This window comes from Manacus vitellinus, unplaced genomic scaffold, assembly GCF_001715985.3.
Source record: "Manacus vitellinus isolate BGI_N305 unplaced genomic scaffold, ASM171598v3 scaffold_22_pilon, whole genome shotgun sequence".
NCBI classification, from domain to species: domain Eukaryota; kingdom Metazoa; phylum Chordata; class Aves; order Passeriformes; family Pipridae; genus Manacus; species Manacus vitellinus.
The window spans coordinates 4,117,519-4,143,802 of record NW_021939632.1 but is presented as its reverse complement, the minus strand read 5'-3'; the positions used below and the strand labels follow the sequence as shown (position 1 = coordinate 4,143,802).

At 41.8% G+C, this 26,284-nt stretch overlaps 1 protein-coding gene across 1 annotated transcript in view; it reads left to right on the top strand.

Annotated features, from left to right (window-relative positions):
- The window catches only part of PDIA5 (protein disulfide isomerase family A member 5), a 112,929-nt gene that overhangs the window by 57,551 nt on the left and 29,094 nt on the right, over positions 1 to 26,284 (top strand). The window contains exons 10-14 of the mRNA XM_029959894.1: positions 358 to 449; positions 554 to 625; positions 5,061 to 5,197; positions 22,505 to 22,575; positions 23,601 to 23,764. Of these exons, the coding sequence (XP_029815754.1) occupies positions 358 to 449; positions 554 to 625; positions 5,061 to 5,197; positions 22,505 to 22,575; positions 23,601 to 23,764 (536 nt within the window). The remainder of the gene's footprint in view (positions 1 to 357; positions 450 to 553; positions 626 to 5,060; positions 5,198 to 22,504; positions 22,576 to 23,600; positions 23,765 to 26,284) is intronic.

Genomic DNA, 26,284 nt, shown 5'->3' with positions numbered 1-26,284 from the left:
TTGTAGCTTAAAAGCCAAATGCACAAAGAAGAGTACAAATAGTGCAATTGAGAGAATCCCTTTAGGTGTTTCTCTTAGTGGGCGAATAAAAAGAAACAGAGATGCTTCCAGAGCAAGGAGGAGGTGACATGCTGACTGGTGTGTGTTTCCTCTGGATTAGACTCAAGTATTGTTCTGTTCCCCTTGCACAAAATCAGAAAAGCTTCAGTGCCTTTTACAGAGATCCTCTTGCTTGACAACTGTATGAATGAAATCAGAATCTGTCCAGATCTTATTTGTTTTTACTTAAACCTTCAAACAAATGTGATATTCCTGCTGTATTGTAAGAATCAGTAAGATTATGCTCTGTTTTTCCAGGTTCTTGCGGGAATGAATGTTTACTCTGCCGAATTTGAAAGGATAAAGGAAGAATTCAATGTCCGGGGATATCCTACAATCTGCTATTTTGAGTTGGTTATGTTTTGCTACTACTTTAGAGATCATACACTCTTCTATAATTGCATGTTTTTATCTTCCAGGGCAAGGACTGAACCTTGTTTTGTTGCTTTAACAGGAAAGGAAAGTTCCTGTTCAACTTCGAGAACTTTGGTGCTACTGCAGCAGATATAGCAGAGTGGCTGAAAAAGTAAGGCATTGAACTTCATGCACTCCACCTTTTATGTACTCTTCATTATTTACAGAATGTAATGGTTTAGGAACAGACATCTCTCCCTCATTCCCTCGGCTCAGAAGAGCAAACAAAACTACCCCGCTGAGATCAGCTAAATTCATACAGAGAGATTGCCTAATGTTTGGTTTTTAGCATGCATGCCTTTCATTTCACAATTGCATTTTGTCTATGACGGGAGACTGACAGTGGACCAAAATAAATGCAGATGCACAGATCTCAGCTTCGTTAAAAATGCCAGTGATCTTGGGTGCCTGAACTTAATACCTCGCAAAGCGTTTGACTTCTGTTGTTTTATTAAAAATGTATATACCAAGTGCGCAGCTCTTGTTGGTTCCTCAGCCTTTAGCTGAAGCCTTTAAAGTGTCTTGCAGAGACAAACTGAATCAAGACACCTCAGACAGGTAGTCATTTTTACATCTTTGTTTCCTGTCATGGGGCGAAGTATCGAAAGCATCTTGTTCTACCTAAAGATCGCTATTTGCAGTCATAAACATTTGGGGGGTTGAATGAGCCTGTGGGACTAGCAACTGAGAGACAGAGACACAAGAAGAGTGTGCAAGTATGTGTACAGCTGCTCTTTAACTGGTGCTAATCACCACATTGTCAGTGAAGCTGAGAGAGCAGCTGAGAGAGCTAAGACAGCCTGGTGTTGGAGAAATCCCGTTAGCAGTGAGCCCTGGGCATGATGTCATCTTTGTAACCCTCCCTTATTTGCTGCAGTCACGGAAACAATACTGAAATGAAGCTAATAAAAGGAAACAAACACATGGGAAGGAACAGACTGTTGCAAACTATTGTAATAATACAGTTTAGCAAAATTGACTCAGAATAAATGTATCTTACTTTACCAGTGGGACTATGATGGGGATGTCCATATGGTTAGCAGGTAGCCCAGGGTCTTCAGCAGCAGTAGACTGAGTATTTCAGGATTTGGAACCCACAAATGAAGTGACAGCATCATTTCTGTTTGCATCAGGAGGCATGTGTACTGCCCAGAGGATCAAAGAGGAGGAATTTAGCCAAAGTCTTTAAGCCTCATGTAGTCGATTAAATCTTCAGATGTGAGAGATCAAGATGGCAACTCCAGCAACACTAAGGAGATGATCAGCCCTGGGAGCAAGGATATGCCTTCATCACCTGCACTTTGTTATGCTTCTCAGTTCTGCAAGGATGTGGTTATCTTTTGGCTACCATATGTGAAACATTAGATGTTTGGGGTGTTTTTTTCCCCTGTCTGCCTGCATAATATCCAGATAATCCCAGTAATGTGCAGTGCCTTTATATCAGTGCTGTGACAGCAAGTGAACACAGCTACTGGAGGCAAAGCAGAACAGCTGCAAGCTCTTTCCAATGATAATCTCTGCTAACAAGCCACTGTGGGCTTTGGCTGATATTTCAGCAGTCCAGAGCTAAAGACAGCTGTTTGTCCTCACTTAGTGCATGCTTATTAGTTTCCCAAACGATGATCTGAGCAGTAGCCTTGTGCCTCTATTTTGTATAAAAAATACAACTTTTAAGGAAACTGCTTTGAGAAATTATGTGTACTTACGTTTTGCCAGTAATTGATGCTGCAGTTAAAACCATATATGTGGTAAATCTGCTACATACATAATATTATATTACTCTGAGGAAGCTGCAGTACAAGTAGTCAAATGGTATGGCAAGGGATTTAGGAAAGCCAAGGAGTGTAGTTAGAGAGCTACAGGGTGCATAGGCTGTGTTTCAGAAGAGTGTAATATTAAAATCATATAAGGAGGTCACACTGATGCAAGCTATTGCTCTGGAGCAGGGGCAAGGCAGGGCCATGGCAAAGACAGCCAGTGCATTTTTATACTCTGCATGCATGTGCTGTCATCATGGATTCTCCAAAGCAAATCCAGCAGACATTGAGCCATATGAAATGGCCTATTTATTGTGGACACTAGGTACACTGCAGAAAAGCAACTCTTTTCCTTCTCCCCCTTCTTGGTTTTTTTCTCTCTAAATGTTACTGGCAAAGTCCTGAAAGTACTTGGTCTTATGCTGATTTTGGGGGGAGGACGTGATATGACTTAGTGAAGGTTAGAATTATTTAAATTATTGAAAGGATGTTGTCCATGCTTTTTCCTCTCAGGACAAGAACTGATAGTTTGGAGGGCTCCAACTCCTTTTTTTTTTTTTTTAAATCTACTTATTGAAGGTGCTTCTTTCTTGTGCTGAAGTGTGCTAATGCATCAGTCTTACAGACACTTAACCTCTCTCTTCTTTCTAATAGGCACTGGCTACTGTTATGTAGTTTCAGATGTTTTCATGAGATGTTAGAGACAAACCATCATACAGCCTTAATCTGATACACAGTAACAGTAGAGGTGCTATCTTGTACATACCGCTGTTCTTTTTGTTAAATCTGATACACAGCTGTATCAGCCCGAGTGGTAGGTAAGAGAGACAACTTCTTGCTGCCTTCAAGAGCTGCTTAGTTTGTCTTGCTGTTTTTATAGATTCCTCTCAGGTCCTTCTTTAGCATCAGCTACTCTGTTAAATCAAGAACTTGTTCTGTGCTTTTAATTGAATTAGCTTTTGATAACTCTTCCGGACTTCTGTCATCCTAATCAGGTGTTGGATGTGCCTTGTGTCAGTTTTAAATAACATTTTAGATTTTGCTTGTTGCTTCCTCCAGGCCTTGAGGTGTTTCTTACCCACTCCACTGTAGGCTTATTAGCATGCGTAGCATTTTAAATTGGGCCATTTGAATAAACATCCCGTGCCCTGCTTTTCTAATTGCTGACTGAAATAGGTCATGCCAGGTCGTGCTAAACACCACGTTCTCTCAGTTCTTTGTAGACACTGTGTCCATGTTCATCATGCTCTGCCTACTCAGCCCAGCTCCCAAATCTGTTAAGTGTCGTGATGTTTTCTGGAAAGCCTTCACTCTCCCAGGATACCTGGAGATTATTGGTCTCTTACAGGCTTGGCGACAAGCAAACTGATTATCTGCTAAGCTTTTAGAGAGTAAACTCCTGCGGACGGGGACCCACCTCTTTGTCTCTCTCCCCTGCTTGGTCAAGTGCAGCTCCAGTCTTTGCTTTGATGTTTGCTTCTCACTATATTTATCATATAAGCAGCAGTAGAGGTGTGCATCACAGTTTTGCATGGATTGCTTAATATCCTTGGATCATACCCATTGCTTACGTCAACAGAATTTGCTGTCTGAATCTGTGTATCTCTCCACTGCTTTTTTTATCAAACTAGACTTTCAGCCTAGAAATGAGCAGGGCAGGATAAATGAGTTATCATCTGTTTGCCATTCCTTGTTCCAGGCAGATAACACAATAATACATTTTAATCAAAAATAGTAAATCTGTTTTCACCAGAGGTGGGGTCAAATCCAGACCTGTACTTTGCCAGAGAATTTGGGGAATTTGAGGGGTATTTGGAACTCATTACTGCAACTGGCAATGATAAAATAGCTTCAAAGTCTGGCACCCAGTATTGGTGTGTTTGAGTATCCTTTCTGTGAACATTGCTTTATTAAATAAAATGTCAATTAGCATAGTTTAGTTCACAGCTGCCAAATTATCTTTTTCTTGTACATTAATAAAAGCCAAACCCAATTGTTCAGTGGGATGGTGAGCACTGAACTGGTCCAGAGGAGCTTAGGTTCAGTTTCCAGACTTGCCACCATGTCTTTGAGTAGTCTCTGTGGCTCTGATCCATCAAAGACAGTTAAACTCATGTGCAGTCATACTGAAGTTGGTAGAACATAACACCTTTTATGTTAAGTGTGCAATTGAGTAGGTTTGCTGAGTTAGGCCTACAAGCCCACTGAGGGGGAGGACAGAGCGATGCTTCTCTGGGCCACAAGAGCTGTTCAGGGTAAAACCATATATTCCTGGGGAAATGGTGTGTGTAGCTGGCTCATGGTCCCAGCACTGCACCTCCTTCCTTCTCTCTCGGCCCTAATCATGCTGTCAGTATCCAAGGTGACGGGTTAAATTGGCTGTTTCTGCTCACTACTCTTTTCTTTCGTTTGCAATGACTTCTGTGAACTACAAAGTACAAAGCTGTGAGAAAGGGAGCATCCTGCTGAGAAGGGTGAAAGAGTGATAGAAAATGCATCTGATTTCTATAATGTAATAACTAAGCAGTCTGGTTATCTCCTGTCTCCATCCCCTTCCATTGCTGATCTGTCCTCATGAGCTTCTTGTGGGTTTTTTTATTCCTCCTTCAGTTTTATCTGCATTTTAGGGCTTGTGATTTCTGGGTGGGTACAATTAGAGAAACTGTTCAGTAGGGTTGGTGTGTCACACGTGTGAACATCTGCACAAAGTGGTTCCTTACAGTCTGACCTGCCAAAATGATTCCTTAGCACCAGAAAGCTGCTTTTAAGCTCTGTCTGTTTGTCTTGTAGCCCACAGGCACCTCAGCCACAGCCTCCAGAGACTCCCTGGGCAGATGAAGAAAATGTAGTTTATCACCTGACTGATGAAGACTTCGACAAGTTTATAAAAGACCATTCATCTGTGCTAGTGATGTTCCATGCACCATGTGAGTTTGTTTTCTATTCTGTACTCTGAGCCAAATGCTTGCTGACAAAATCAGTGATGATTTTTCCTTGGAAGTTTCACAGAACCTTGAACTCAGAGTCCAGGCTTTTCTTGTTTGTGATGATTGTTAAATACAAAAGGCATGAAATGTTTGTGAAGTTGCTGACTTCACATTTAGGATGGAGATGTGCTGCTGGGAGAGGGACACTTTGTAGGCTGAGTCAAAACATAATTGAAGAATGTAATGATGCTTAAATAGTTAGAGGACTCATCACTTTACAGCATGATTTCCCATTTTCAGCTTCTTTCAGTGTTGTTTGCTTTCAAAGCACAACTCTGGTTGATTGAACAACTCAACTTGAGAACCATGAGCTCCTGAGTTCTTGTTCTTGGCTGCTGCTGTGTTGTTTTGAGCATTTTCAGTCCTCTGCCGCAGTTTTTCTGGCAATGCCAGAAAACTAGGTCTAAGTTCAGAAAGTCCCCAGGCCTTTTTAAAACTAATGCAGATTTGGTAGTGATACTACTTACTATTCTGGTGAGAATGCACTGGGCTGATCTTTTTCATTGCTTGAAGTTTTAGCTTGACCAATAAAATGCAGTGGGTTGCTTTCAGAAAGCTGTTCCAACCACATTGTCCTGTATGGTGTTGGGTGGAAGAGTTCATTAACCTCTTTGTTCACTGTGGATGTAACTTGTTTCAGCTACATAGCTGGTTCTACCAATTGATTGTGTCTGCGATGGACAGTTCAGGTCGAATATGCTATGCTGGGTAATACACAGCTTCTGCCTCCCCTTACTGCTGTGCTGGCAGTGGCACTTGGGTGAGATGTTCATTTTCAGGGGCACAGATTTAAAGGTTAGAACTCTGGAGGCAGCCTGTGTGCTCACGGCTGAAGGTCTTGGCACAGAGGCTGAAATCCTGTTTCCCTTTAAGCCAGCGGGAGTTAGCTCCAAAATGCCTTTTTGAAGGTCTGCTCATAAGACTCATTTGAAAAACATACCATAATGAGTTTCCTTTGCCCAATGAAATGTCTGAGAATTTGATCCTCTGAAGCAGGTGACTGCTATTTTGTTGCTGTGTTCACTGGATTATTTGTACTAATGAAAGTGGGACCGGAGATTAATGCATGGTCTGAAAAACAAAACACAAGTAGCAGAACTGATGGAGCCTGGTTTGCTCAGGAGTTATCCTTCATTACCCAAATCCTTCCTTCCCTAGATTTCCATGCACCCCGGTGTGCAAGTGACAGCATGGATTGCTGCTCCTCAGGAGCTGTACGCTTGCTGGTTTGGCTGAACAACTGCTGCCAAACAGACATGTAATTCCTAAATGTCTCTCCTCTCCCTCTCTCTGCACAGTGGTATGGGATGTGTCCCCTCTCTCTAGCCCTGAATCTCTGTATGTTTACAGAAATTTAGTAGTATTTAAAAGCTTTGCCTTTTTTTGAGTTTGTAAATGGGCAAAGGAATCCAGTCATGTATTTGGGAGGAGGAAGAAGGGGAAGAAATAGACAGTTGGCCCTGCAAACCTTATTCCCTTAGGAAGCCAGATGAAAAATAGGTTAATGTATACAATTACAATCAGATTTTCTAGTAAGTTCAACTTAGTTATAAACCTTAACAGGGTTCTGTTTGGTTTTTAGGGTTTTTTTAATATTCTATAGAACACAAATAATACAGTTTTAGGAATAATGATATTACATGACCTATTTTTAAGGAGGGGCACTTCCAGCTAGGTATATTTTGTACTAGGTGGTATTCTGTACCAAGGTACAGCAGTACTTTGGCAAATGCTGTTTTAAAAGTAAATCAAATGCCTAAATTGGGCTTTTGCAGTCTTCTGATAACATTTTCCAGCTTCTCAGAATTGGGATAAAGAATATTCCTCGCCAGAACAACTCAATTTTAAATGTAGCTTGAATGTTTGGGGCATTTTATTTACATTCAGGTGGTAATCGTATTGCCTATGTGCAGAATCCGGCTTGATCACATGTAAAAGATCTGGGCATCCTCAGCAGAGTGTGTAAGGCTTGCAAACTAATTAATGACAGACAACTATCATAAACAGTTATCTCCATGATTAAAAGCTCTTCTCTTAGCACTTCGTAAATGTGTTAATGGAGTCACCTTATGAATATTAGGAGATAAATTAGTCCAGTAAAAGAAGCAGACCAACAAACATCTTACTTGTTTTAACCTTGGTAGCTCAGGATGAGAGAGTTTTTTCTAAAAATTATGTATTAATAAAAAAAATGTGGAAACAGATGTGCAAAATAGCCCATAACACAGGATATACTTCTATGTAACTAAGAATAAGCAAGGGGATTTCTATACTGGCCTGGAATTAGCACGTACTTAAAACCCTGTGTCACCATGCAGCATACATGTGACTGGGAGTTTTTCTAGCAGACTGTTGGGGTTTAGCCCCAGCTGCAACTCAGTCCCACACAGCCACTTTACTCGCTCCCTTGTGGTGGGATGGGAGAGAGAATTGGAAAAATAAAGGCGACAAAACTCACGGGTTGAGATAAAGAATAAGTAAAAGCCATGCACAGGCAAAACAAAGCAAAGAATTTGTTCACTACTTTGCATTGACTGGCAGGTTTTTGACCATTCCCAGGAAAGCAGAGCTCCATCACACATAATGGGGACTTGGGAAGAGAAGTGCCATCACTCCAAATGTCCGCCCCTTCCTTTTTCTTCCCCCAGCTCTGTGTGCTGAGCACAACACCGTATGGTCTGGGATATCCCTGTGGTCAGCTGGAGTCAGCTGTTCTGGCTGTGTCCCCTCCAACTCCTTGTGCACCCCCTGCCTCCTCACTGGTGGGGTGGGGTGAGGAGCAGAAGAAGCCTAGACTCTCTAAGTGCTGCTCAGCAATAGCTAAAACATCCCTGAATTACCAACACCGTTTCCAGAATAAGTCCAAATCATAGCTCTGTACCAGATACTGTGAAGAAAATGAACTCTATCCCAGCCCAAACCAGCACGCATACACTCAATCTTGTGTTCATGAGAAGCTGTTTCATTAGAGGAGAATTATTTCAGTGATGCTTTAATTGCATATTCAGGTGGCCAGTGCATTAATAGAGTGTAGTATGAAAAGGTGTGCAGGAAATGGGCAGCTTTTTATCCGCACCGTGCCCCCCAAGTGCTGAAGATACAGCTGAACCAAACAGAACCAGGTAAATACCTGTGAACTGCACAATTAGACACTGTGATGAATGTGGCCAATTGGGTCTCCATGCCTGTGGCTACTAATGATCATCCCTGAGGACCACGCTATAATTATTTACAATCAGTTGCACTTACTGACCCAATCAAAGGCATCGCAGCATTTTGTGTTTCTGCCTGGCATAACTAAGTTCACAAGAGCAGCTACGTGTGATTTGAACACATCAGGAAGGTCTGCAGCATGCAACTTTCACCTCTTGAGATCAGAGGCCTCATACATTTTGTGCAATAATGTATCACAACCATTAAACAGAAGCTGGGCTGCTTCAGGTCGTTACTGCCGGCCCTGAGATAACGTGGGTGAGTGTGGGTGGGCAGGATGAGTTCATCCTGCTTTCGTTTTACAGGTCAGTAGGGACACGAAGCAGGATTTTTAACCTTCTGAAACTCCTTTGTAAAGCCCTTAAGAGGATGTTCAATAAATCTGAATATTTAGCATAGGTAAAAAGTGACCCAGACAGTCAGGCTCTGAAGGAGCTCTCCCTCCCCAGCCATCTGTGAGGGGTGTGCAGTGTTGTGCTCCTTACTTAAACATTTTACTGAAATTTCATAATTTCTGGTGGTGAGCTTAGTGTTATCCTGGATATATCCAGACTGGAGTTTTGCAGGCATCTGAAGTGTTTTTTCATTGTGGTGAAATGAAAACAGAGTTCTCCTGCACTATACAAGAGAACAAAGAAACGTCCCTCTCTCCCTAAGGATTTGGAGTTTCTGCTTGGATTGATCATATTTGGTAACATGAGATAGCAGAGCTACATTAGCAGGCCTATTTCCAAGCCTTTAACAGAGGATTTTTTGCACCAACTAAAGCTTTTTCTGTACCATAACATAGCTAAAGGCACCCATGCAGCTTATGATAGGCTTCTATTAGCAATGTCTGTATGTGCTTCTCGAATAACTGTGCCTACAGCTGATAAATTTATTTAGATGCCCAAGATGACAGCTGGGTTCTGAATGTCTCTAAATATGGGTTATGCTACCAGTCAAGTGTTGTTAAATGCTTTAGTGACATGGGGACTCACTGGGACTTTAAATGCTCCCGAGTCACTTGAGCACAAGAAAAGCGCCCTGTTTGTGTTTTCAGTTTCCCCATCAAACTGTTTGCTGAGTCAAATGCAATTTTTAAAATAATTCTGTCCAAAATATTTGCCAAATTAGTGAGTGTTGTAGTCTTTCTGACTCTGTTGTGTCAAAGGGATAAAAACCCCACACACTTGCCTTTCTACATTTTTCTTAGCATTTTTCTCTATCCAGCCAAGTCACTGATAAGTCAATTCAAATGCTACTGAATGGTGATTAAAGTCCAGAATTGGAAGTCAATTCAGGAATGGATTCTAAAAGTGTCTGATTTTCATGCACAGGCGTTACTTTCATTGTGTTTTGTTAACACAAGTGACATTGCCGACACTTTAAAATGTACCTGTTCTTGCAGCCTGATGCAGAATAATGTCCTGGCACCACTACAAGCTGTAGCCTCCCTGTGTGCCTTCAGCAAACACAGATCTGAGTAGTCTCTGATGCTAATTGGTAGTTGTAGTCAGTCACCCCTGTTTACTTGGGGTTGCTTTGCCCCCCTCTCATACCCCATCAACCAGAGCGAAGTTTGTGGTCCAGTACTGATGCCAGAGGTAACAGAGGAGAAAAAAAAAGGTGCTTTGGCTGTACTGTTAGTGTGAGTGTGCATTTGCTTTTTAAAGGATTAAAGTATGAAAATCTTTTTCCTGCAATGTTTTTCCTTGTATGTGAGCTTAAATTCATGTTAAACCTGTGCTCTTCCCAGGCCTATTCCCAGGGCTTCTTCATAGTCTGCATAAGCTGATTGCAGGACTTAAGGTTAGAAAAAATGTCAATATCCTTAGTAGGATATTGGAACCATCATGGGTTTTCCTACCTTGATAAGGAGGGAAGGCAGAGAAAATGCAGCCTAATAGACCTTTGCTTGCTTCTTCCCAGTGGAAGGGAGGGCAAAAATAAATCTTGAAATTATAAAACGCACCATAGTTTTGACGTGTTGTTGAAATGTCTGTGAAATTCCTTTCCTGTCCTCAGATATTTTCACTCCCTTTAAAAACGAACCCCGTATATTATGCAGTTGGTGCTTTCCAAAGTCAGCTATTCAGCTGTGTAGGTTTTTAATTGCCCGGGGAGTGGTTTTATCAGTTTGTCTTTGAAAAACAGCTTTTCACACCCTTCAGTCCTTCCCCCCTCCTTCCCTTGCATTAAACCCATAAAACCCAAGGTTTTAAGCCACTTTGTGAACTCTTTATTAAGAATCCCAACCAATTAGCCTAGTACAAGATGAAGGCCTCCAGCTTCTAACTAAGCAGTGGACTTGGATCTCTCCCTGCCAGCACACCATCATTGGTTACAGTGGCCTGGTTTTTGTTTCTTACTGCTGCATGTGGTGAGATTAGGATGTGGGAATCCATTGCTTGCTTTAAATATGAAGTAAAGCAAACCCAAAATCTGCACGTGAAATCAAATCTATTTCTTTCAAACCATGTTTTGCAACTATAAATAAATAAGTTTCCTTTTCAGACCCCCACTGGTTCCTTATGAAAGCAAAGTACATTGCAGCAAGCACTAATTGGGATGTATGTTGGCAGCATCAACTGAAAGGCCACGAGTTGAAAAGGCTGAAGAATAATCTACTCTGCAGCCTGAAAAAAATAGCCTTTCTAGCACAGGTCAGCAGCAGCCTAACATTGCCAACCTTTGATAAAGAAAAAAATGAAATTATTTGTAAATAAATACAGGTTTTCCATGCTAATTCATTATTCAAAGATTTTTTTTAATATCATCCAGTGCAATTGCACCAGTAGAGGTTAAAGGCTTGTGGGTTATCCAAATATCAAGCAGCACTTGAACGTAGAATGGATGGAAATATCCTTTAATTTTTATTTGTCCCTGTCGTATATGACATCTGTCATTTTTAAAATAAAATGTTGGCTGTGTTCAGTGACTACATAGAGAGCTTTTGGCATCTGCCTTCAGGTGTAAAGCCTCTGGGATAAAGAGAAATGGTAGGTGGCTGGGAAGCTGTTCTTGTTAGACCTGTGCAGGTCTGGATTACTGGGAGTTTGTAGTGTGTAAGGCAGGTTATGTATTTGGAATCTTGTCAGATGCCATATCCTTGTGATGCAGCTGTGTATTCCACTCCATGGGATGATACTCAAGGAGACATTTATGTGTCAAGGTGCTCAATCCTGTTCCCACTAGACCCTGTGAAAATGTTCTCCTTGCTTCAGAGTAATTACAGAAAGCTTTGAACAAGGCAGGCTTTCTGGACTGTGATGTAGGTCAGAGGCAGCATCTGTCTCTGGTGGGTTTCTTGGTGAAGCAGTGCAGATGTGAGGATGGGCTATTGCAGTGCCCTGATCACCGAAAATACGGAAGAGTTGTGTAAGGGCACTTGGATGATGAGTGTTGCTGTTTAAGAGTCTGGACAGATCTATGAAGAGAAGAGATCTGCTTCAGTTTCATAACTGTGCTTCCTGACTCTCTACATCCCATAGGTTCCTAATTTTAATGTTGCCTTAGTGTATTTTTAATGGGATGTATAATAAAATGCTTCCCCGTGCAAGCATAAATTATGCCAACTTTCTGTTCACTGTATGTATGTACGTCTTAGCTGAATGTTACTGTCAGGCTCTTGAAGCAGATATGTTCTTCATGTAGACCAGTTAGAAATGAGGAAATTCTTGCCTTCTGAATCTGCTTCCAATAAAGTGAGCGAGTTCTGACTGTTGATTTCAGAGGGAGGAGGTCGGAGACACTGACTGGGTTCTTCAGTATTTAAAAGCATGTTAGTCTACAGTAGGATGTTGCTTGATATTTGAATATCACCAAAAATCTTAGGGACTATAAACAGTTCAGTGCAGTGACCTGCCAGTGCAGTGACCCACCTCATTAAACTAATTACAGGAATGATTTTCAGGGAGATTTAATCACACATTAAAACAGAAGTTCTTGAAAAGGCAGCAAATCAGGAAGATGAAGAACCCAACATGGATTTTTCCTTTAATGACAATCCCATTTATGTTTCTCGAGGATTTAAAAATAAAAATCAATACAGATTTTTAGTGGTATTTACTATAAATAGGAATGTGAAGAGTATAAAAACCCTAATAACTAGCTTGTGCTGTAAAACTTGACCGGATACCTAATGAGAGGGGTGAAGCCAGAAATGACTGAGTCTGTTGTCTCTTTTGTGTTGGTCTTTTGATGCTGGAGCACACAGTTCATATGAGATTATTGTCTTTTTGAAGCAGTTTGTGCTCTTTGAGCAGAGTAAGATCATAAAAAAAAAGGATGATCCAACGATAAAAGTGATAGTCTTGGCCTGGAGATGTGAAAGTTTAGTTCTTGCCTTGCTTTGATTTGTACAGTCATGACCCAAGTCACTAAATATTTGTCTCAGTTTCCAATCTGTGAAGTGGAGATAACATTTCACCTTGCGTGGGAGTTTTATCTAGCAAGCCATGCCCAGACTGCAAGCTGCTCCAGTATTGCAACAGTTGAGGTATGGAAGGCATGTGAACATTGCAAAGTGAAGGAAGTATTCCCTGGCTTGTGGCAGATGTCCATTTTTTGGGCCCCCAAGTTTAGGAAACCCCATCTGCTACTGGGTAAGCACACAGCTCAGATAAGATTATCAAAGCTCGAGCTGATGACTGGTTACAGCCCATGCCAAGACTTGAAGGGAGGAGCCTTGGCTTTCTCTGGTTCATTTTCACAACAGGAAGAGTGGCAAACCCAGGCTTTTGTGGTGTTTTGGGCTGCCCTACCTTTGGGCTGGGTCTTGACTTGCCTTGTGGCATGGTGCTGTTCTGGGGACACAATGTGTACGTTGAATCACTTACTTGGGCATCGAGGGCAGAATGCTGGGTAGTAGGAGAGGAACTGAGCTGTATATACTTGGGTTTTGTGAAATTTGGTAGATTTGTTCAAATGCATTGCTGTATGCTCGCCTCCAGTAGGGAGCAATTAGTTTCTCTATTAAAGAAGACATTTGCAAAGGCTATTCCAAGCAGGAAAAAATCTTCCTGTGAATGTGTGGCAGGTGGTGTAAAGGGAACATTAGTTTCTTTGGGGATTTGCTGCCTCATTTCTCACATTGGTACTGCTTTCCCTCTCTCCTAACAAGTCCTTACCGCTTGAGATGATTACAAAGGAGTAGCTATGGCCAAGGGATAACTGAGAGGTGACAGCTGAAGGGAGAGTCCTCCCAATGTCTGGGTATTTGTTATAGATTATTTAGGTGTTCAGAGTGGTCTTTTAGAGGACTTAGGTAATTTTAGCTGTTAAAAGTCTGCATTTGAATGTGTGAATTGGGTCACTGTCCTCCTGCAAGCTTGACCCCAGTGTACACATAAGCCCTTAATGCTCTTGTAGTGAGTTCTGATAGGAATGAAGCATAACTTATTTTTATGGATTTACTTTGCTTGCCTCTAATGATGGGTTAACAGTGGGAATTAGCTTTAAGAATTAACCACTGGTTTGTTTTTTTTTTCTGAAATAATTTAATTTCCTTGCTTGGATAAGCTCAATATACAGTGCAGGGCTCTCATTTGGAAGTTGCCTTACAGTATCTCTGCTACTTGAATCATTACCATTAGAGTTTTCATTGTCAAGTTTATCTTCCTAAATACTTTATGGCTTCAATTTTTATTCTGTGGAAGGTAGAGTAGAGAACTTATGTAAAGAATAAATAATGAACAGAGAAACGTACAGTGAAAGATTGCTTGCCTGCCTGTCTACTCCTTGTACCCTTTCAGATGGTGGGTTGGCAAATGATGCTGTCTTTCTGAGCTACTAATAAATGAATCCATTGCTTTGATACTGAGGCATTGTGCTGATGGAGGAGCTGTGTTTTTTGGGGTCCTGACTGCTTGTGATTGACCGACCATCCCAGCATGCTTCTCCTAAGTAGGTGAATAGATCTCAGTTGGTAGGCACTTCTGCTCTGATTTTGGGCAAAAAGTGTGCATTCTTCATAGTATCTCTTCTTGATACTTTATAGATATCTATATTTACAGATATCTTCACAGTAATAGCCAGTGTCAGTATTGCTTTTAACGCCTGTGCACCATAAGCTTGAATGCTTTAGGATGTACTTTTCTTAGGAAGATTTCTTTGCATTGCATCCATTTTGCTGATGTCTTATACAAATTGCATCCTAGGAAGTAATTTGCTTGTTATGCTGTTTTTGTGAGCTGAACATCCAAAGCTATTTCATCTAACCTCTGCTCTCTGGCATTTTCATTGCTAAATCCAAAGCTTAAAGTCTTCCATAGTGGGATAAGAGTGTGAGGAAAAGCAGTGCAACTTCTCTTGCCTCCCCAAGGCAAAATTTTTTTGTTCACCTGGCAGTGGAGAAGGTGTGGGGGGGAGTCTTTTTTGGATGCAGAATAATTCTGGTTTTACTGAGAAGGAAACCTTGTGGTGGTATTTTTCATAAACTCTCAATAAGTTCACCTTAAGGCAACTCTCTTTCACATTTCAATAAGGGAAGATTAATTTTCAACACCTACTCAGGGCCATGTTCCTCAAAACTGGTGTAGGAAGTGTAATTCATATCTCCCAGTGCCAGCTGATGCACCTTCCTTCTCTTCTTTTCCCTCCCAGGAGGGATGATAGGAGGCATCATCGTCTCCCAACACTGATTTCTACCAATTGCACCATGCCGTCTTGACTAAGAGGGTATATATACATGCAGTGTAATCTCCAGTAGCTGGAAGCTGAAACCACATTAGGAATGAGAATGAGGAACCGTGTGATTTTTTGGGGTTTAGTTTGTTTTACATAAAGATGTTGATTAGCTTAAAGACTGTTCCTAGATGCATGCTGGACTCTTTGCTGTGCAGATGGAGGTATATTTTTTCAAAGACTGCTTTCAGGAGCCTGGCACAGCCAGGACTCCCTGTGAGCACACACTCTGAGGGTGAGATGGAGCAGAAATATCTCTCCCTGCTTGGCTATCAGGAATCCCTGGGAGGCAGCAGCCTGTGGCTGATATTAGCCTTGGAGCATAGTCACCCTTTTGTCTGAGCCCTTTACATCAGAAGAAGATATGCTTCAGTGTGATGAGAAATGAAGGCAGAAGCATGTGTTATGCAGTTCATCAGAGCTGTTGTCTTGTAAATCCCATAGAATCATAGAATCAGCTGGGTTGGAAGGGACCTTCGAGATCATCAAGTCCAACCCTTGATCCACTACCTCTGCAGTTACTAGACCATGGCACTAAGTGCCACATCCAGGCTCTTTTTAAAAATCTCCGGGGACGGAGAATCCACTGCTTCCCTGGGCATCCCATTCCAATGTCTGACCACCCTCTCTGTAAAGAAATTCTTTCTAATATCTGACCTAAACCTCCCCTGGCACAACTTGAGACCATGCCCTCTTGTCTTGCTGATAGTTGCCTGGCTGTCCCATTGGGGGCAGCCTGCAGAACCTGCCCCATGCTTGTTCCCTCTATGGTGAGCCTTCCCCTCCCAAGGTCTGTTGCTGGCTGAAGGTGGCCCTTCTGCCAGAGCTGTGAACACAGCATGGATGCAGACAGGGTTCCTGGAGGATATGTTTAGTTAAGCTCTCTTCTCAGTTTGATCTGATTTAGGTAATGCAGTGATCCAACTGTCTTTTTTAAAAATAAATAGTTTTAACTCATACTGTTACTGTCTAAAGCTGTTATGACCCTTCTGCTGAGCACTTTCAGTGGTGCTGGGAGTGAAACAGTGATGCCAGTATAGAAAATATGAGATGGTGTCTGGGGTGGGGCCACTACCACCTCAGCAAGTCAGAGGGATAGGAGAAGGGATGACCAGTTTGTAATCATTTTGTGCCCCAACTTCACACTGAAGAGTTGCTGGAAACAGGCAGGGACTTTTCTTCTGTGTGCCCATGCTGGGATTGGATTTGCACAGCTCATTGCATGCACAGATTGAATGCACTACGAGGCTGTGGCAATGCCAGTGAGGTGGTGATAATGATGTGGACGAGACACTGCACTGCTGTCCTGTCTCTGGGATGAACTGAGCAGCCCACGCAGCCGAGGCGTTAGGCTGCGACTGCATCAATGTAGCATGACTGCAATAATCCGAACTGCTTAAGTGTTTTCCTTCTAATTCTGTATTTCTAGTTCCCCAGAGCCTTTCCCAGGCTGACCTTTCACAGGCTTTGTCTTTTGTAAAGCCATAAAGCTGTTTGCTTGTCACTGATCCCTAAGCAATGTAATGCCTGGTCAAATCAAACCTACCTTTAAAAGTACAGTGGTGAGGTGGGGGAGTCTGAATTTGTGCATGTATGCCGACATTTCTAGCTGTTGAAAATTCGAATTCAATATCATGTTAAAGACGTTGAAGATGCTCCTCTTAATCTTATAAGAAAGCATCAAGTCTTGAAACACTGTTGTCTTTAAGTATCTGGAATTATACCTGGGTGGGAAGTGCTGCTGGTGAGGAGGAGATGAATAGTTTGGTGGGAGCAAGTACCCAGAGGGAAAAGGATGCACAAAATTCTTTCAGCTCCTGATCCTTCACAAGGTGACTTGTTTTAATTGTAAAATTTTTTTTAAAGCAGAAATGTGGAGATCTGGGCATGGCCTGGTGGCTCTGACCATTATGAGTATTAAGTGAACGTGCAACCAACACAGTTGCAAATTCGTACCTGTGATTGCGGGGAGAAACAGCTGCTTTTGTCATCCTCCCTCCCTGCCAAATTTCGGGATGATTTTCCATCAGATGTCTGCAATGCAGATGGCTAAATTATGCAAGGGAATCTGCAGCTGTTGCAGTTTATGCTCTTCTATACCAGTGAAGGAACTGTAAGCTGCCTCATTGCAAACCTAAGAGCTACTCTTTTACATGATGCATAAGAAGTCTTTGCATGTTAAAGGCTTCCATAGCAGAAGAGAACATATTTGTATTCTTGCATGGGTGATAAGAAGGCTGGGATTTGTGTGTATCCTTGCCCTGGCTGCAAGGATTGTGTTTCCCCCCCCTCCGTGTACATACTCTTGTTTTTGTATGTACAGGTGTATGTTCAAAGTTAACAATGGGACACACATAAGAACAGGCTGCTCTGCTGTGTTGCGAGATCACTGCTCCTCTGGGATTAGGAATGGAGATACCAAAGATGTTATCCCCAGGTATTAAATGTTTAGAGAGCAAAGGCGTATCTGAACTTTTTGAGATTTTTTTTTCTTTCTTGAAGTTGTCTGTAAATCTTCTGTGAGTGTAGTCTGAACTGCCAGTGGCCTATTTGCTGAAAGCAGGACATGCTTTGTGCTTCAAATTTGTTTTCTCATCAGGCTAATAGAGGTATTTTTGGTATGCAGCTATAGATGGATGTAGAGCTGGCATGATACAATAAATAGCTGGTACATGATAACAGTATTCAGGAAGTCTGTTGATGACAGGAATGTAATGGTTCTTCAAAATCTTTATTTGCAATTTATTTTACCTCTAGGGTTCTTCATGTCAGAAATTGCTTCTTCACAACTGCCTGGATGTTATCTTTTATCTCTTGCTTGTCACGCACACTTCAGATCCTCAGACAACGTTGTCTTGAAATGAGAGGACATGACCAAAAGCGTGGTGTTTGTTTATATAGTCCTAAAATGACAGAGAAACAGAGATTTATATCCTTGGGACAGCACTCTGACAGAATATTCAGGAGCTTAGCTAGAGCTACTTGACTGGTTTTCTGGTTGTCTTCTGCAGGCAAAACTTGGTTTTAGCAGTAGAAATACTTGCATTAGTTCACTTCTGAAAACGTTTAGAGCAACTGTGTGTTGTGAGTCTTTGCCAAGGTGCCAAACAGGCTGCTGTAAACAAATATAGATATTTCCACAGAAGAAGAGTTGCTTGATGCATTTGTTAGCCTCTCCTATGTCCATTTGCTCCTCACCCTTTCACTTTAGCATTACTCTCTCCACACGTGGCTTTTGCCTCTGCACTTGCATGTGGTCACACTGGGTAAAGGACAAAGTGCTGAGTGAGTGCTGTCCTGTGGCCTATGGTGGGATTCAGGAGGGAAGGGACTTGTGTGCCACATCTGTCCCCAGGGTGATGTGGGGACCTTTGATTGCCCTTGTCTGAGGATGCAACTGAGCTAGGCTGTGTGACAGTGACTACACTGAAGGAAGAAGCTGCTTATCTGCCCGTCTGCACAGTGCAAATGAGAAGATTGATTATAAATAAACTAGGATAGCAGAATTCTCTCTTCATTTAGACATCTGTTTTAGAAATGGTTACCCAGGGTGCATACCAGATGCCCTAGCACTAATTGTTGTAAGCTTTGACTTCTTTTTCCTGTCTTGTAACACTTCTTCTTTATGCTTAATCCATGGGCTCTTTTCTGTTGGAGCCTTGGGCCTTGCAGCCTGAGGTCCTTTTGTGCAAGAGGAGTAGGATGATATGTGGAGAGGTCAGAGGAGTTGTCAGGAACTGTTCAGTAGAGCCAGGCACTAAATCCTGACTGGTTTTGGGCTGCTGTATGGAGAGTAAGTCTGACTTGCACCTCCAGGGCAGCTACTTGTCTTCTGAGACAAAAGACCGAGGCTGTGAGAGTCCCCTTGGATAAACACCTACAAGTCCCTTGGGTGTTCTCACTAGCCATGACCCCCAGAAGCTCAGAGGATGTCAGTGCTTGGAGTAGGCTCGGGGCATCCCTGGGTTGACTGTTGACTGCAACCTTTCTCTTCTCACCTGGGGTTGAACAAGTTGCTTCCCTTGCTCAGTCTTTTAGTTTTAATGTCAGTATACACTTAACACAACTGTGCATCTGCTAAAAGCACATCTATCACAGGTGCATGTAGGAAAATCTGACATAATATTATTGCAAATCCATCCAAATATTTCATACTATCTCCCATACAACCCAAAACTTGTCATCAACAGACCTAGGCACATTCCCACACAAGGACATAACATGTCATGTTCTAGGAATAATACCGCTAACCGAACTAAAACCTAAAACCTAAACTGCAGACCTGTGGGCTTCCTTCCCTGTCTCAACAGTACACAGGAGCATCTGGGCTAAGGACCTGGAGGGTTGTTGTTATTTTCCCATTCATTTTATGAACAGAAAACATCTAAAACTAGAAGAGCTTAGCAAAGAGGGATGCAGCTGCTGCTGAACAACCTAATGTAGTAATCAAAGTTGAGGCAGTGACCTTGGAATTCATTTAAATAACTTTTTCATCGGCCTTGAAAATTTAATGGCAATCCTCACAGGATTATTCAAAGATAGGATAAATAATCATAAAAGAGATTAATTGATTTCCAGTTTGAAGGTTTGACTTCTGATTTGTCTCTCTCCCTTTCTACAATGGTAGATGGAAGCAGGCTGTAGCACACAATAACAAAATTCTCATAAAGATGGCCAGGGAAGCATTGTTTATTATGAGAGAAGCTCTTAAGATTTCTTGTCCCTCTTTCAGGTTCAGTTTAATGTGGTGCCTGTTTTTCCAGGCTGATATATCGTGCTGTCCTCTGTCAGGGGTAGAACAAGCATTACACAATAAAGATTTGAAGACTTCAGTTTTCATTTAAGTGCCTTTTAAAGACCTGATGCTGCTTCCCCTTTATTTTAAGCATGAGTGAGTTAGCTTTGTGGCAGTCAGTAGTGCTGTGTCTCTGTGATGTTCACGAAAGAACACAGAACAGTGACATTTCATGGTCTTGGTCTCTTTATCCAAAATATTACTTACATGAATTTCAGATACTTTGGATATTTTTTTTTTATTTCCTAGGCAAAGTACACCTGGGTTGTTGTTTTGGGTTTTTTCTTCTCTGCAGAGCTTTGTGAAAAACTCTGGTTGTTTAATGCCTTTTGTTGATCAGATCTAATTAATGGTTGTGGAATATTGTGTGGATACCGTAGCTAGAGCACAGTACGAACCTTGCTGTGGCTGAAGGATACACTGTGTAAAGCCCACCAAGGTGAAGTTAGCCCTGCAGAAAAGTGTTGTTTGTACAAATTTGAGCAAGCTAAATTCAGAGAGGTTCCCCGGTATCTGAGCTGGCACTCGAGATGCCCTTTGTTTAGAAGTGAGGAAGAGCACAAAATAAATAAAGTTCCCTGTTCCTAAAAAGAGAAATAAATCAACTTGGGCAGGTGTCAAAGAGATCTGTCAGCCCCTTCCACAAAGCCATATGCCTGCAAGTTTTCTGTGGGTGGCAAATAAATCATTTTGCCAGCCTCTTTTGTGCTCTTAACCAAGACAAGCAGTGCTGAGACAGTAACTTTTCCTCAGCCTTTTCCAGTTTCTTCCTGAATTCACCTCTGAAGCTGTTGCATCAGGTTCCCGTTGTGGTGGCACATGATCACACCACTGTGTAAAACTAAAGCAAAGCTTTCTCCTCCAGCTGAGATCCCCTTGCTCTGCTGCTCCTACCATAGTATTGTTTTTTGCATAAAAGAATGATGTGGGGCTCGTTAATGCTGTGGACACTGTGCAGATGACCAAGCAGTATGGACTGTAGGTGGTGTTTGAACTGGAGTTTGGTCTGCGATCAACTGCTTGGGTATTTGCTGTAATTCTCAGGTGGGATTTGCAGTTTTTATTAAAATGTACACCCTGTTCTATAAACACACCCTGAAAGTGTTTCATGGTGTGGTGTTTGGTGCTCTGCCGAGGTCCCTGTTTGCTCTGGTGAAGTTACACCTGGATGTCCTATCACTTTGCGGCTCTTTAACTTGTGCTACATGAAACATGCTTGTCTGGTTGAGTTCAGGCTTAGGTTTGTGTCTGCTGGCTTCAGCAGTCATCCCATTAGAGGGAAACAAAGCAGTGCTGAGATTGGTTTATTTTCTTGTAGACAGTGGTGTAAAAATAGCCCCAGCCGTGTTCCCTGTACACCTCAGAGATGGCTTTTGCTGGAGCCGCATTGAAACGCATTTCTCACCATATCTTCTGATACAACTTTCAAAAGCTCAGCAAAGTCTGGGCTTTCAAGTGCTCGTTCCAACAATAATAGCTAAGGAAAGCAAGCTGGCTGCTACTGCAAACAAGAGGGAGAAGTGCAGCGAGGCATTGCATTGGGATTACAGTGCACTGGGCAGGCGAGTGCGGTGTCAGGGCCATGCCAGGCGCCTTGTTACAGCTCACTGCATCTCTGTCTGCTGGAGGAGCCGGCCCTCGCCCTGCCCGGGTGTCTGTCTTGCCCACTCAGTCCGTGTGCAGTGTCCCTGCAGGGGCTGTGGTGGTGCTGGTCCCTTGGCCCCTGGGGATGATGAAGGGGCTGCCACCAAGGCCCAGCATCACGCTGGAGGGGCTGGAGCGCAGCCTCCCAGCTCGGCAGGAACTCCACCTGGTCCTGAAAGTTCAACTTGCCTGGAAGCAACTGCAGCGGCTGAAAGCAGTTTAATTTACATCCAAATAATTTATTTTAAGTCTGCTTTTCTTACCCATGCATTCATTTTACTTTATTGTGATGTCAGCACTTAGCAGTGAAGTAATGGCAGATCTCTGGAGAACTTCTCACAAGCAAGAAAGCACCATTATCTCGGTTTTACAGGCCCTGCTTATGTTGGGAACATATGTGGTGGTGTAATTACACTGATGTGATTAAATCAGTGCAAGTCCTTGCTAAAGGGACATGCTGCACCACTGTAAAATGGGGCTTATTATCAGTGCAGTTAAATTCAAATTACACTGCTCTGTTAAGCTGTGCTAGTGTAAGCCTCTGCTGAAAGTCACAAAGTCACGTGAGGAGCTGTGTTGTTTCTTTTTAAAGCAGATAAAGATTTGGAAACTGAAATGGGTGAGGTTGTGCCTTGCCCAAGAGCATGCTAGAAGCAATGGGCTTGACAAATTTCTGTAAGGAGAGAGGTGTGGGTGTGAAATTAGGGCATTTATTGTTATTTTTAATTGATTAAATTCTTTGTTTAAACTATTGTGGCCATTTTGGAAAAGATCCTAAGTCATACTAAGGCTTTACAAATAAAGTAAGTAAAATGCATACAGAATTCTAGTAAATCTCTACCGCATGGTTTTGGATTTTGATAATGGCTAGATGAGTCAATGAATAACTATGGCATATACAACTTAATTGGATTTTTTTTTTTTGGCAGGGTGTGGACACTGTAAGAAAATGAAACCAGAGTATGAGAAGGCTGCAGAGTTTCTTCATGTAGCCAGTGACGTAAGCTAATTTCCTTTATTATATCCTTCAAATAATCAGTAATAAATAACTGGAGTAATAAAAGTGACTTTTCTCCCTACAACAAATTCAGCTGTTCTCATCCTCCCACAGGACCTTTCAAAATGTGCTTCCAAAGTACAGTCTCATCGCTAATGCATGAACCCTGCCAAAGTCTGAGAAAGAACATTCTGTCTTGAACGAAAACAAAATCGAAAAATGTTTATGTATTGTGCTGTAGGCCTTACACATAATATGATCAAATCCAAAAATGGATTTTTTCCCCCTTACTTAAAGGCATTGAATGTGAAGAAACATAGGCTTTTATTTATGAATTAGATTTGGAAAAAAACAAAAGGGGTTGATCCCTCTTTCAAATACCCTGTTTTTATGGTTGCATCACTCCATTAGTTTCATTTTAAGTGTTCCATCAGCTTGGCTGGAGAAGAGAGATCCAATAGTACAAGTATTAGTGTTATTGATTCAGTCTCATGCTGTGTATGCCATGCAAGAGGAGAAATACAATTAGTCTCCCACATTTAAGCATCTTCAGTAGAGACATCCAGAGTCCCTTTGTAGTTGTCAGAGAAGGAGGAGATGAGAAAAGCGAAGATCCGATGAATCACACTATACAAGTGCCTGCTCTCCTTTGACTCTAAAGGTGGTCCTTGCAAAGATGGCCACAAGTTAGAAAAACATGGATTTGCCTTGAAGAAAACTTGTCTTTAACAGTGCTTGTTTCTTCTCGGCGAAATTTGGAATTGTGGGAGGAAATGCCATTCCTGGGAACAGCCCTTAAGCATTATAAAGTGAATTATATACAGAGAATTCTGTCAGAAATGGTAGTAGTCCATAAGATGTCCCTTTCTGGTTTTACATCAGTCCTCTGTGTCCTTCTGTCAGTCTGTGCTGAGTCCCTGAGACAGTGAAGGCACCTAAATAATGAGTGGTTGCCCCCAAGCCCACTGTGTCCTGCCAGAGGGAGTGTGTATGTGGCTGGGATTTACAGTGAGTGATCTCTATTTTAGAGCCCAGGTGTCCTTGCAGCAGTTGATGCTACAGTCAACAAGGCGCTGGCAGAAAGATTCCACATCTCAGGGTTTCCTACTTTGAAGTATTTTAAGGATGGAGAGGAGAAATATACTCTGCCACACCTCAGAACAAAGAAGAAGATCATTGACTGGCTGCAAAAGTAAGTTTTGAGGGTTTTGACATGGTATTCGGGTTCCTGGTTAGTGACTCCTGCAGACTGCTTTGGTGAGGAGCTAAGCCTAACTTTATCCACTGCCTAAATTCCTTGCTAACAAAACTAGACTGAACTCCCAGTATTCAGACACATAAAAACATGTATGTTAATTATGGTCTCCAATAAAACACATCCTTTATTTGCTGTGGGTTTTTTCATAGTTGTCCCAGTATTTCTTTCCCAAAATATTTTTCAAATATACCTTAAGCCTCTCACCAGAGGGGGAATAGCAATGGCTCTGAAAAATAAATAGAACATTTGTTGTTCCCTCTTTATAAAAAGCAGCAGATTTCACTGTTAGTAACTGAATTTCTACAGTTGTACTTTTATCTTTCCAGCATTTCAGGGCCAATGCCTAGAATTCCATCTATGTAGGGCTGAAGGAAAGCCAGTGAGACCAACAAAACCAGACCTTTGACTGCACTAACCAGCTTTTCTTGAGTGGTGTGCTGAAGTGTGCAGAATTAAGTTTGATATGAAAATGATGACAATAGTTTCATTTCAAAATAAATTGTAGGTACAATTCTCACTTAAAGTATGAATTATATATGTATATATGTAAAAGTATGCATATATATATATGTATATATAGAATATGCATTTTCTTCAGGTACTGTAAGCCTAATGTATTTTCTGCATTATTCAAGGGGAAAAAAACCTGCCAGAGTTTTGTGAAGTTTTTTAATCATTTAACTGTTAATACAGTTGGCATGAGGAATGTGATATTAATTTTTCCCCTCTTATTTGGTGGGGAGTGGATTGTGTGAAGTTTTTTGGTTTGGCTTTTTATTCTTTTCTTTTTATGTTACATCTCTGACTGCTTCAAATCACGTAATAGATATAGTCTGGCAGCATCTTTGTAGCATGTTGAGAAGCTTTATCTGTATTTTACATTTAGACACAGTACTCCCTTGGCCTCCCTGCACACGCAGGCTCCAGGCTGCTGTATCCATTTTAGATGTTGTCACTGTCCTTGTTTCACCAGTTTGCTCGAGTGTTTTGAGCTCTGTGTCATTTGTATTGAGTTAAACAGTCAGGTTGATGCTGCCTGCACATACTGGCAGGTGAATAAGCAACAAGGAAGAGGGAAGGGTTGTTGATCGCTTCTGGATCCTGCTGTTCCTCTGGAATACTTTTGCTTGCAGCCTCAGGTAGTCAGCAATACAGGTGAAGCCCAGACAACTTATCTCCTACTCGTTGCTCCTGGATGTTCTCCCAACTAGAGATGCAGTAGAATAACATCCTTGTTTTCTGACGAGGGATAGAATTGTCACAGCTGCACTGAAGCTGGTGGAGATAGGGACGTATCTGGGGTGTAGGCTGGAGATAAAAGTACAGCTTGTTCCCCTGTCCCAAAGGGTGGTCCAGTTGCAGCCACAGAGGTTTTGGCTCTGGTTCCTCTCTGGTGACTGTGCTGCCACACTTATAAGCTGGGTATCTTATTTCAGGTCAGCATGGAAAAGTTTGTGTGATAATAAGTCACCCTTCTGTAACTGTAATCAGTGGTAGCTCATACCGACTGTTCGTGTGAAAATTCAGACCACCTGTCCTAATTCTTTAACAACTGGAAAATCAGTATCGATGGAAATAGGATGGATGCCCACCAAATGACCTTGAGTAGGACTTTAAAAATTGAGGTTTTTTCGACTTGGTTTTTATGTATCTGATATAACTTAAAATGGTGTCATTCAAAGTGACAGGAAAGTCTGAAAAGCTAATTTATTACCAAGGCGACATATGAAGGTCTTTATACCGTGGCACCATTCTGATGATTTTATGTAAGTGATCACTATTTAAGATACAGCAGGAGTGAATTTAATGAGTCTCAGAGAAGTCTGTGAGCTGGTGAATAGCAGAAGTTTTGTTAGAGGCGCTCTAGGTGTGCAGGATTGCTCTGATCTAGCCAGTATGTGCAGTCATAATTGAAACCTGACATTCTCTTTATCAAGGTAAAATATTCCAGTTCAGTCACCCCCAGTCTTCCAAGTGGAATGATGCTGATTATTGCACCCTGGCTTTAATATCATATGTATTCAAGAGAAGGTCATGAAATTCTTTGTAGAAGTTTGCATGGTAGCGATAAAGAGTACAAAAAGGATGTTTGAATGGAAGATGCTGTTCTATATCGGTTGTCTTTTGATTCCACCTGCTTGCTGTTCTTCTCAATTTATGCCTATGGATGACACAGTGATACAGGAGCAATGTTTTTTCCACCCAGATGTTGGATGCAACGTAGGAAATCTTTATTCTTCATTTCTACTCATATGCCTGAGTACAGTCACTTAAATTATATTTTTATTGAGTTCCAGAAATTAACTTATGTCTTTTTTGCTCTTATCTGGTGTTGAAAATACTGAGCATACACCCTGAGGGATTTTTGTGCCTCGGTTGCCTCATGGTAGTTATGACCAGGACGATGCTGCTCCTTTTCCTGCTTCCAGAAACATTTTCAAACCAATCTGATTG